This window comes from Helianthus annuus, chromosome 12 (assembly GCF_002127325.2).
Source record: "Helianthus annuus cultivar XRQ/B chromosome 12, HanXRQr2.0-SUNRISE, whole genome shotgun sequence".
Lineage (NCBI taxonomy): Eukaryota > Viridiplantae > Streptophyta > Magnoliopsida > Asterales > Asteraceae > Helianthus > Helianthus annuus.
Window position 1 is genome coordinate 61,116,176 of NC_035444.2, and position 11,685 is coordinate 61,127,860.

Below are 11,685 nucleotides of genomic sequence, written 5' to 3' on the forward strand. Positions count from 1 at the left end.
TGGTTTCCTGTACGAAGGTATGTTTCCATTTTACTCAGTTAGTACTCTAATTTCCTTATATGATGCTTGCATTTCTCGATTTAGGTCCAGTAGTTGCATGTGCTATATTCTTGCTCTCTTGGCTGCTGGTTTTTTGTGTTGAAGTTGTGGCTGTTCCGGATTCTAATTACCATTGTAAGTTTGAAGGGATTTTGTTTTTATCGTTTTGATGTTTTAGATTTTGCCATCAATTTGATTGCTGTTGTTTTTTGTAGGTTAACTTGTTATTATTAAGAGTTGAGCAGGCTATTTTTTTATTATGTGGTTAGGGTTTTATTTTTTCTGGTTATATTTTGTTACTGATTTAATAATTTTTTTTTTGTGGAATTACATGGTTGATTAGCTGGTTGCATTTAGAATTGTGGTCGGTTTATTGTTATCTGCTTGATGTTCTATCTATGATGCATACACCATTTGGTATGTTGTTTATGTTGGTCATTTTGAGCAGTCACAACCACATCTCAGGCGGCGGTAACGCATTCAGGAAGCTTACACTGAGCTGTCGCTTAAGGTGGTATGTGCTTGATTTTAATGTGGTTTTGAATAAGTGTGTATGTGAACTGGTTTGTGTTTCAGGGTGTGTGTGTATGTGTGTGAAGGGATGAGCTAACTTTGATGATTCCAAACTTCCAGAATGTAGACCTCTAGACCTCTATAATTTGTTTGTGGCAGTTCACGTGATGACCGAGTCAAGGTGTATGTAGTGGTCGCCGACGTAGCACGATTGCACAGTGATGAGTGACCTCTGTTATTAAAAGATTGGTTTTTGTTTTAGGGTTCTTTTTAGAAGTACAGATGATAAAGTGGTTATGGAAATTATGTAATATTTTAGAGGGAAACAGTTTCATTGAGGATAAAGTGTCATAACAAAGATTTAGGATTGCATGTTTTAAGCCCTTGAAATTTGTACAAATGTGCTCTCTGATTGGTCAGTCAAGCTTCAGAATCTACCAATGCATTAGACCTTCAAATATATCAAAGTGAAAACATTTATAGTTTTAGCAGAGAATATATTCATAGGCTAGATTTTTTCACAAGGTATTTCAAATGGTGTTTGCGTGAAATGGTGCTCTAGGTGGTCTTATTTTGTGACATGTCAGGTATGTAGCATCATATGCAATATCTTAGAATGTTTTGTTATGATGAACTTGAAAAATAGTGTCAGGTTTGTAGCATCATATGCAATATCTTTGAATGTTTTGTTATGATAACTTGAAAAATAGTATTTGGTTAATATTTTTGAGATACCAGATGCCAAGGATGGATGGTTATGAAGCAACTAAAGCAATTCCAAGGGCAGAAATGGGAAGCGTGCTAACATGGTTATGTTGTGGCTACCGTCACCGGGGCGTCCGGTGGTGGTCTGAAGGCTGGGTTTTTGTAATTATGGGAGGCTTTGTGAAACAGTAAATAACACGAGTCGAGTAACAATTAATGTTTGATTTAACTTTACAACTCACTTTTGGTGTCATTTAGATCCGGCTTTTTTCCGGTGCGATGAGATAACTACGAGTCGGAAGGTTGGAGAAGAAGACAAGGACGGATGCTCGCATATAAGAACCCCGCCGCATTGCGGCGGGTACTAATTCCTAGTTGTTTTAAAATTTGTCACTTTATTGATCAGCTTTGCCCAGGATTTTTATCGGTTTGCTTCGAATTTAACTAATTCCAAACCGCCAATAATCTTTAGATCAAGTGGTGGAAGGGTTGCATTTCTCTTGAGAGATACAGGTTCGACTTCCACTTGGTGCAGAGGTGAGGCACTGGTGGACAATGATAGGAGATCCAGGGAAACCTGGGTTGGATCCTTGAACCAAACGGGTTTTACTGGTTGGTGCAGAGTGAGGCACTAGTGGACAATGATAGGAGACCCAGGGAAACCTGGGTTGGATCCTTGAGCCAAACGGGTTTTACTGGTAATTTCACCGTCATGCCTACAGGCGGGTGGGTTACTGGGTTTTCCCCGGAATTGGTGGTGGACTCGGGTTACTCTCGGAGTACTCCGTTTGTCCAGTGGGTGCCCTGAGAGTGCTCGGTATTAATTCTGTTGGCCGTTCAAAAAAAAAAACTAATTCCAAACCGATTTTTATGGAACCAAAACATTTTTGGTACCGATTCGGTACATTTGGCGTTTTCAGTACCGGTGTTGTACAATATCGGTTTTTACCTTCAGATCTCGGTCCGTACCGAGTATATTTCGGTACCCGTGTCCATTTTTTTGGATTTTCGGTACTAGTTGTTACCTAGCTCAACCCTAATGTACACCGTCACACCGATTTCAGTTTGTGTTCGGTTCTGATCTAAAAACTGGTTTTTTTTGTGCATCTCTAGGTAGAATCAACGCTTCCATAATCATATGCTTCATTAAGTAATTACATCATATGAGGAGGACAAAAAAGTAATTTTACATAATGAATTTAAGAAGTTAAGTAATTACAACATTTTGAACATATAGTACAACCCTTTAACATACATTATTGATTTTTAAACCAACTTCTCTCACTCTTTTTAGAGGTAATAATAACTTCCATATACGCTAATATGAAAAAAAAAGTACATTATATATATGAGCATTTTATTTTTCTTAATTTGAGTATATTATTATGAGTAGGAGTTGTGTGGAAAGTCCTATTTTCCTAGAAAGTCTAGGAAGCAATAGTATAGTGACATGTGGCATGGATGTATTTTAAATAGAAGGGCAAACATGTAATTGCATATATTTTTTTTATTTTTGGTAATTATCTCAATTTCTATATTTTTGCATGTTCGTATTTTGTAACTGATTTGTATGCAGGATATTCGGGATTGTAGTTTTTTTTGAATCCAAATCTATTCCAAATTCCACGAACACGAAACACACATCTATATATTATAATTCGATCATTCTATTATTCACCAGCATGGTTCTTATTCTATATTTTTTGAGTCTGAAAAATCATGGCTTCGAACACCCTTGCTGATGGTGGAGATGGTAATTACAGTTACTTTTTTAGCCTTTTGTCTTGTTTTATTATAACCTTTATTCAAAATAGTCAGATTGTTCTTGATGCTGTGTTTTAACAGCAGAGTTGTTAAGGTTTAGTGTTTAGTGAGTATATAAGATTGCAGATGTTTTTCTAATCTTGATGCTGTGTTTTAACAGCAGAGGTCACATTGTTAAAATCCACAGTTGTTTTTTACGAGCAAAACCATCACGCTTGTTATTGGTGCTGTGTTTTAACAGTCATACAGATTCAGGTTGTTTGTGTTTTAACCTTATTGTGTTTAACAAGTTACCTGTTGTAACAGATATTGAGGTTGTAGTCAACGTCTTATATAAATCATTCTGAATGGTGTGTTTAAATAGTGTTGTGTTTTAACAGTTATTGAGGCTGAAGTCAATTTTTTTTAATGTTCCAAATTGTATGTTGTGTTTTAAAAGTAATGTGTTTTACTTGTTATGTGTTCTATTTGTAGTTTCTTATTGAATGATGTGTTTTAAATGTAATGCTTCTTACCAATTATGTGTTTTACCAATTATGTGTTTCAACAGATGCTGAGGTTGTGCCAAACCATCATCATGTTATTGGTGATGTGTTTTAACAGTCATACATGTTCAGGTTGTTTCTGTTCATTGTTTCACATGAGTGAGGCTGAAGTCAGTTTTTTTTTTAATGTTTCATATTGGATGTTGTGTTTTAAAAGTAATGTGTTTTAATAGTTATGTGTTCTATTGTAGTTTCTTATTGAATGATGTGTTTTAACTGTAATGTGTTTTACCAATTATGTGTTTCAACAGATGCTGAGGTTGTGCCAAACCATCATCATGTTATTGGTGTTGTGTTTTAACAGTCATACATGTTCAGGTTGTTTTTGTTCATTGTTTCACATGAGTTGGCTGATGGTTTCTTGTAACACCTCGTAAAATCACGTCCAATGATATATTGACACGTGTAATAAACCCTAATAAAGTCCGATGTTGAATTTAAGGGACTAATTTTTCGAAAAATCGAAAACTTTGATAATAAAAGGACTGGAAGTGTTAGCATACCTAAAATAAGTTCCAAATAACCTCTCACGATGTTTATATTCCCAAATGTGCCACTTGATGAATAAGTGTAGTCGTTTGCGTAATTAATTGAAAGTTTGCGCAATAAAGGGATTAAAAGCGTCAACATGTTAATTCTTACCTCTGAGTGACCTTCTAACAAGCCGGGAGCTTAATAATATTTAATTATACTCTCGGGAATGCCAAATGATGGCCATCTAAGGTTTTTATGCCTATAAGTAAAGTTACGCGCAACTTTGCAAGTTAGAGGGGCTAAAAGTGTCAATATGTTTAATTACACCTCTGAATGACCTTTTAGCGAACCTGAAGCATCGTGATGTTTAATAATACTTTCAAGAATGTCTAATATGGATTAGATGAGGCTTCAATGCTATTAAATGTTGTAATGCGCAAGTTTGCGCAATAGAGGGGCCTAAAGCGTCAACTTTTGAATCTATGCCTTTCGGTGACCATCTAAGCGATCGAGAGCATATTAATATTTAAGTATATGCTTGGTAAGGATAAATATGGGTCATGGAAGGCTTGAATAACATCAAACGGCATTTCGCGCTACTTTACGCAATTTAAGGACTATTTGCGTCAAACTGTAAAAGTATGTCGATTCGTATGGTATCGGACCTTCCGGAAAGTGTCCATGAGTTAAACATGGCCTAATTATTATTTCTATAGCTTATATATAGGCCTAGAGGTGTTCGGTACGCAAAAATAAACTTTTATGTCATTCAGGGACTAAAAGTGTCAAAAAGTGCACAAGTTTGCACTTTTGCGCATATCTCACATTCTGAATATCCCCGGACACCCAAAACTTTATGTAAGCACTAAAATATTTTATTTTAGTGATCGCCTTGATAAAATCCCTTTCATCGCGTCGTTTGGTTCGTTTTTAGCATCCGTCCGTGTTTCGTCGTAATTCGACGCAAATCGTGACCATACGGCCAAACGAACCGTTGTCCGACATGTTTTTGAACATGTTTCAGGTCCCCTATATTTAAATATCATGGTGGAACCTTAAAATGAGGATAACGGGCCTTGAACGTGCCTTAAATGTCATTAAAGACTTGCAGGGACCATTTCTGTCATAAGTTAAAGCTGTTGTTGCTGTTATATACATCCAGGCGGCCCGCATGGCTTTCCTGGGTTCTCTAAGCGGGCCGCATGGCCTGATCAGATGCAGAAACAACTTATAACAGCCTGTTTCCAGCTGTCTTCATGTGCAAACTAGTTCCAAATACCACCAACTCGATTCTAGGGGTGGCACATGGTATGATAAAACCACCCAACACTTGCCATGATCTGGATATTGTCTCCCGACACATGTCGCGATCTCGTGAGGTCCCGAAAACTATATAAAGGAGCTAAGATCTCTTGATACTTCACTTGCATTTCACAATTCTGAAGATCTCTGATCAAACTCAGGCTTTCTAATGATCCGTAATCGTAATTAAGGCTGTTGTAAGTATCCCTAACCCTCTCTAATTCGTTCTAGCTTAGTTATTTAATCAAAAGTCAAACCACCGTGATTTAAGTTTGACTTTGAGATTAAACGGAAATTACTCAGTCATTTCTCGAATTAAAAGTACCTACACGTAGGTATTTATGTGGGTAACAAACCCTTAAAAGGGTATTTTCAGATTCCCACTCTAAGCATGATGATTGTCAAGTCAAAGCTTTTCTTAAAAAGTCAACAGAATGGGTTTTTGCAAAATTTAGCATAATTAACAGTGTAGATCACATGCAACCTGTTTGATCATCAAAATAACTTTGTAAATAAGGTAAGAATATGTTTTATCATAATCAACTCGACAATTTTTAGTATAAACCCGGATCGGAACCGAAAGTCTTATAAAATGACTTTTTCTTTGACTCTCGACTCGGATCCGTGCATGCATGTTTGAGATCTGCTTTAGAGCTTATTTTGGACCAGTTTTCATATAAGTATAACTCTCTGAGATTATACAACTTGGTTCAACACTTGTCCGATTCATATGCATGTTACCGGTTTAAGCTTAAATATGACTATTTTGCCCTTTTTGCTATAAAGCGCGATTTTTGAAAAAGTGAAAGAGTAGAAACCTTTATTACTGATTTATAAACTTGCACCAAAAATTTGATATCAGTTTGAGGTCCAGATTAAGAGTTATGCCCGATATCGTAATTTGAAAGCTTTATGTTAAATAAACGGCGTAATTAGCATATAACCTATTTAAGCCTACTTTTTGATACCAAACTTTTTACCCACTGATGTTATATAATATTTTGGGATTTTTGAAGATTTTTATTTAATTTTTGGCTGATCGTATCATAGGTCTCTAAGTTTAATTCGGTTAATACCAGTTTTGACCTTTTTGGCCATAAAATGAGTTTTATAGATCTTTTTGACCCCAAACCTTTTTCTACTGATTTTATTTGTTAAATAAATTATTTTGAGCATTCTGGAAATATAAAAATATCAGCTTTCTTTTGAAAACCCGGAAACGGCTCTAAATCGCCTTTTTAAGCGTTTTTAACGCCTAGTATGCACTATAACCATATTAAGCGTACAAGGGTTATATCTACTGATGTTTTTAACATACTTTTATAAAATAACAGTAAATATAAGTCTTTGAACTCAGGTTTCCAGTTTTGACCGTTTAAGCCCTTGTGAAATTACCAAAATACCCCTAAGGTGCATAGTTCGATTTTAAATGATAAGTTTCATATATGGGTCATACCCTACTGTTATAACATGTCAAATTAAGTATATTTACTGTATAAATCAGACCTGTAACTCAGATTTCCAATTTAACTCTTTTATAATCTTTTAAATGACCAAAATGCCCTTATGAGGCGTAAATTGAGTTTAATTCCGTATGGGGCAAAATAAAAGTTATCTTACTGACATTATAACATATTTAAAGCATATTATCTCAGGGAACTTGCATATGACTCTTGTGGTTACCCGTAACGCTCTTTTAGTGTTCGGTTCGGTTTATGTAACTAGTTTGCATAAATTGACCGAAACGGGTCAAACATTATCATTTTTTTTGTCTCAAAATCCAGAATGTATTTAGAATACCCAAGTTATACAAGTATTCAAACTTGTCGGGTCTAAATCACATTCTATCCGGTCTTCGCTTAATCGTGCGCTTGAACCGTATCGTCCTTAAAACTAACCGGTCTAAGCTTAGGCTTAAATAAAGACCCGTTAGGAATCTAATAGGTTATTATAAACATTTGTTCCAGAATAGGAGACCCAGTAAAAGCTACCTCCACTTGCTAATTGTGATTCATACTTACCAAGGTAAATACCTTTAACTTATTTTCCCTATACGGGCTTGGGGTAAGGTATATAAAATACCGCTTGGTCCGGCATCGAATTCTTTAATCGTATAGTGGTTAAATTCATTGAGATGACCTTGTTTTGAATGTGTTTTATTACTTGAAGCCTTTGGGGGGTTAATGACCATGTCCCAGATATCCTTGGCATCATCTTACGAGATGGCCACGACCTGAGCACGGGGTGTAGGCGTACACCCGTCAGTGTATAACTCTATATTGTGGTGTGTCTATTAATCTTTAACCCGGTCTACGGATCGGGCTACTGAACGCGGAGTAACATGTAAATCCATTACAAGATTATATTGCATAATTATCCCAAGTTATAAAAAATATTTTTATGCCATGTGCATTTAAATCAATTTTCAATCTTTTCAAAATGAGTTAGTTAATTTGTATTTACCAGTGTAAACTGACGTATTTTCCCAAAAGGTTAAGTGCAGGTACTACACGAAATAGGCTGGTTGTCTTCTAGAGCGTCCACAATAAGTCTCGCAAACTTGGATGACAATAAACTGTTGAACAATATCTCATTTTATTTTGATCCGCCTGTGGATCCGTTTCAACTATCAGTGATATTTAATATTACATTTTATTAAAGTTGAAATGAATCTATTTTTGCTTCCGCTGTGCATTATTATATTGTGTTGTTTGTCTATGATGATGCCAACTACGTCACTATACTCCCCACCGGGCCCACCGGTGACACGTGGAAATTAGGGGTGTGACATTTCTAGTCCAAAGGTCACCCCGTTATTACATATTTGAATGGTGTGTTTTAAATTCCATAGTTGCAGTTTTTTGTTCCGTTTATTTAAACTATTTATGAGAAATCATCAGTTTGTTATATGTGATGTGTTTTCAACAGTTGTTGAGTTTGAAGTAAATGTTTTTTTATAGGTTCACCTTGTATCATTGAATCGCTATTTTTTAAATTGCATTATGTTTGGTTAGTAATGTGTTTTATACCCATTTTTTTGTCATGTGTTGTAGATGCACCTAATTACCAATTACGTGGTGTTGAACAAGTTTCTCCAAACACTGGAACGAAGAGATATATTCCGGATTCACCCTCTTCGTTGACGCCAGCAGAGGGAATGTTATTCGACACAGTTGATGACGAGTATAACTTTTATAAAACTTACGCAGAAGCGGGAGGTTGGACTGTAAGGAAGGGCACACAGCACGAGAACCGTGGTACTGTTATAAACAAGTACTTTTTCTGTTCAAAGGAGGGTCAAAAGACTTTCGACCGGTCGATACTTTAGTCGAACAGCCGTCTGATAGGTGGGTACGTAGGGTACCATCCAAAAGGACCGGATGCCAGGCTGCGATCAGGATAAAACTTACCGATGCTAAGAAGTATTTGCTGTATCATTTTATAGAGGCGCACAACCACGATTTTGTGCATGAAGAAGTTTGCATCTTCTCAAGGAAAACAAGGGTATTAATCGTGCACACGAAGAGATGATAAACAAGATGTCACATCTCAACATCGGGCCTGTTCGTGCATTTAACATTATGAAGGAAGTGTATGGTGGGTTCGACAAAGTCGGTGCTACCAAAGTCGATTTTAAAAATTTCAAGAAAGAATTAAATCTTTTTATCGGAGAGTTTGATGCGGAAATGTTTGTCAAGCGACTGATGAGGAAAAAGGAGTTTTTACCGAACTTCTCTTGTGAATATGAAACCACAGACGAAGGTGTGTTGAAGTGCATTTTTTGGGCCGACGAGGATATGAAGAGAAATTATTACATGTTTGGGGACGTTATATCATTTGATGCTACCTACAAGCGTAACAAGTAACGATGAGTTTATTTTTTTACATATTCAATGTGTTTTAAATCTTACTGTGTTATAAATACATCATGATTTTTTTTTGTCATCGCTGATTGTGTGTTTTTTTAAAGGTATAACATGATGTTTGTCCCTTTCACTGGGATTGATAATCATAATAGGAACGTGACACTTGGTGCTGCAATTCTCGGTTCTGAAACGGCAGAGACGTATAGCTGGTTACTTAGGGCGATCAAGAACGCATACGGGTACGCGCCTCCTGTAATCGTTACTGACCAAGACCCTGCGATGAAAAGGGCTATAGCTGATGTTTGGCCTGAGTCGAGGCATCGGTTATGTATGTGGCATATCATGGATAAACTCACTACAAAGGTCTGGTTTTTATATGCCCGAGTTTTATTTTTTTTATTTGTGTGATTTCTACTGTGTTTTAAATTTTTTTTTTGTCATTCACGATACAATGTGCCCTTTAGGTCGGGGCTGCCCTATGTTCAAATACAGATTTCAGGAAAAGATTGTCTACAGTTGTTTGGACTGATTCTCTATTGCCCGAAGCTTTTGAGGCTGAATGGGCAGCTATTATTCATGATTTCGGTTTAACCGACCATGAATGGCTGACGTATATATATGGGCTACGTGAATCATGGATTCCAGCTTACTATCGTGAAGAAGAAATGTCTGGTCTTATGCGGACATCATCTAGGTCCGAAAGCGAGAATCACTTTTTTGGCAAAATTAGCAATCCAAAGTGCACGTTGGTTGAATTTCTTAGCCACTTTGATACGGCTATTGAAGCGCAAAGGCACGAGCACCGAAAAAACGATCATGACACTCGATACACCAACCCTGGAGAGTGGAGTGATTTTGTTCTCGAGAAGCAAGCAGCTCAGATATATACTAGAACTTTATTTTTGGATGTTCAACTCGAGATTCAACATGCTATCCATCGTTGTACGAGTGTCAGATTAGATCACGTCGGTGATTTCATTAAGTTTTTTATAAAGGATCTCGATCAACCATGTTCTTCGTTCTTCGAGGTTTTTGTTTGTTTTTCTTTATGTGTTACTTATTTTTTTTTATTATTTATTTTTTATATGAACTGTGTTTTATGGATATTAAATGTTACAGGTTATGATACGCGAGGAGGATGTTACTGTTAAGTGTATCTGCAACAGGTTTGAGCAGTTTGGACTGTTGTGTAGTCACATTTTTTGCGTGTTACGGATTCTTGACATAAGGGAGTTTCCGAAACAATATATATTGAGGCGTTGGACGCGTGAGGCTGTTCCAAATAGTTCCCCCGGGTCCATTCTTACGGATGGTGGAGATCCAGATCGTAGTGAGGAGGTTAACCGGTGTGTTCGGGAGATTAGTCACGCAACTGAGTATGTCGTGAACAAGTTGATTTCAAAATTTGATAAGTTGTCTGATTTTCGTGATCATATCAAGCAGTTTATGTCAGTCGCGGATGAAGCTCAAATAAATGCACCTCCCAAGACACGACGTAATCGGTTTGCTGAACTGCTAGGAGTTGCTCTAGAGAGCACGACCACTATCCGTGTTCCAGTTGGTACCAGGTTCAAGGGCTGTGGTTCTCATAAACGCCTTAAATCTCAAAAGGAGCGAGCCATAAGTCAGTCTGGTAGTAAACGTCGTCAATGTTCATTATGTAAAAAATACGGTCATAACAGAGTAACGTGCTGGAAATACACCGTGGCTGGGACTGAGGCAGGTTCTTCGCGGAATGCTGGAGGTAATGAAGATACAATTCATGAAGGAGATGCTGCTATGGTTGTTCAAGGTGATGGTCCTGGATCGAACGATGACGATGATGTGTTTTACACATCTGGAAACGATGCAGATATGGATGATGAGGACATGGCATAGTAGGATGTTTTTTATCAATATTCTAAGTATGTTGCTGAACTATTCATTTTTTCAGTTTTATTTTTTTATCGTATGTTTGTTTTGGATTTGGTTTTGGTGATTTTAAGACTTATTGTATTCGACATTTTATGAAAATAGTTGCTTTTGTGTTTTAGTGTTAAGCTCTTTATTTAAAGCCATATGTGTTTTATAGGATTCTTGATTTGTTCGTGGGTTTGGCATATTGTTTACTTTGTTAAAAATGTGTTTTAAAGGTGTTTTAATATATAAAGTGCAGTTTTCAACTGTGTCTTAAGTATTCACTTTGTTCCAGAGAAACGAGCATCCTTTTTAAATGTTAATGTGTTTTAGTAGCCATCTGTGTTTTATAGGATTTCTGATTTGTTCGTGGTTTTGGCATATTGGTTACTTTGTTATCAAAGTGTTTTAAGTGTGGTTTAAACTATAAAGTGCAGTCTTTCAACTGTGTTTTAAGTATTAACTTTGTTCCAGACAATCCAAGGTGTTTTAATATATAAAGTGCAGTTTTCAACTGTGTCTTAATTATTCACTTTGTTCCAGAGAAACGAGCATCCTTTTTAAATGTTAATGTGTTTTAG

The 11,685-nt window shown here is 36.5% G+C and overlaps 1 protein-coding gene across 1 annotated transcript; it reads left to right on the forward strand.

Annotated features, from left to right (window-relative positions):
* Positions 1 to 8,850: 8,850 nt before the first annotated feature.
* On the forward strand, positions 8,851 to 11,086 carry LOC110892966 (protein FAR1-RELATED SEQUENCE 5-like). The gene is made up of 4 exons (XM_022140095.1): positions 8,851 to 9,204; positions 9,313 to 9,571; positions 9,673 to 10,236; positions 10,328 to 11,086. Exons 1-4 carry the CDS (start codon positions 8,870 to 8,872, stop codon positions 11,084 to 11,086), a joined length of 1,917 nt encoding a protein of 638 aa, XP_021995787.1. The 5' UTR covers positions 8,851 to 8,869.
* Positions 11,087 to 11,685: the final 599 nt, after the last annotated feature.

Coding starts and splice junctions, on each gene's coding strand:
- LOC110892966 (XM_022140095.1), top strand. CDS start 8,870: ATGATAAACAAGATGTCACATCTCAACATCGGGCCTGTTCGTGCATTT. Junction 9,205..9,312: donor GCTACCTACAAGCGTAACAA/GTAACGATGAGT, acceptor GTTTTTTTAAAG/GTATAACATGATGTTTGTCC. Junction 10,237..10,327: donor CATGTTCTTCGTTCTTCGAG/GTTTTTGTTTGT, acceptor TAAATGTTACAG/GTTATGATACGCGAGGAGGA.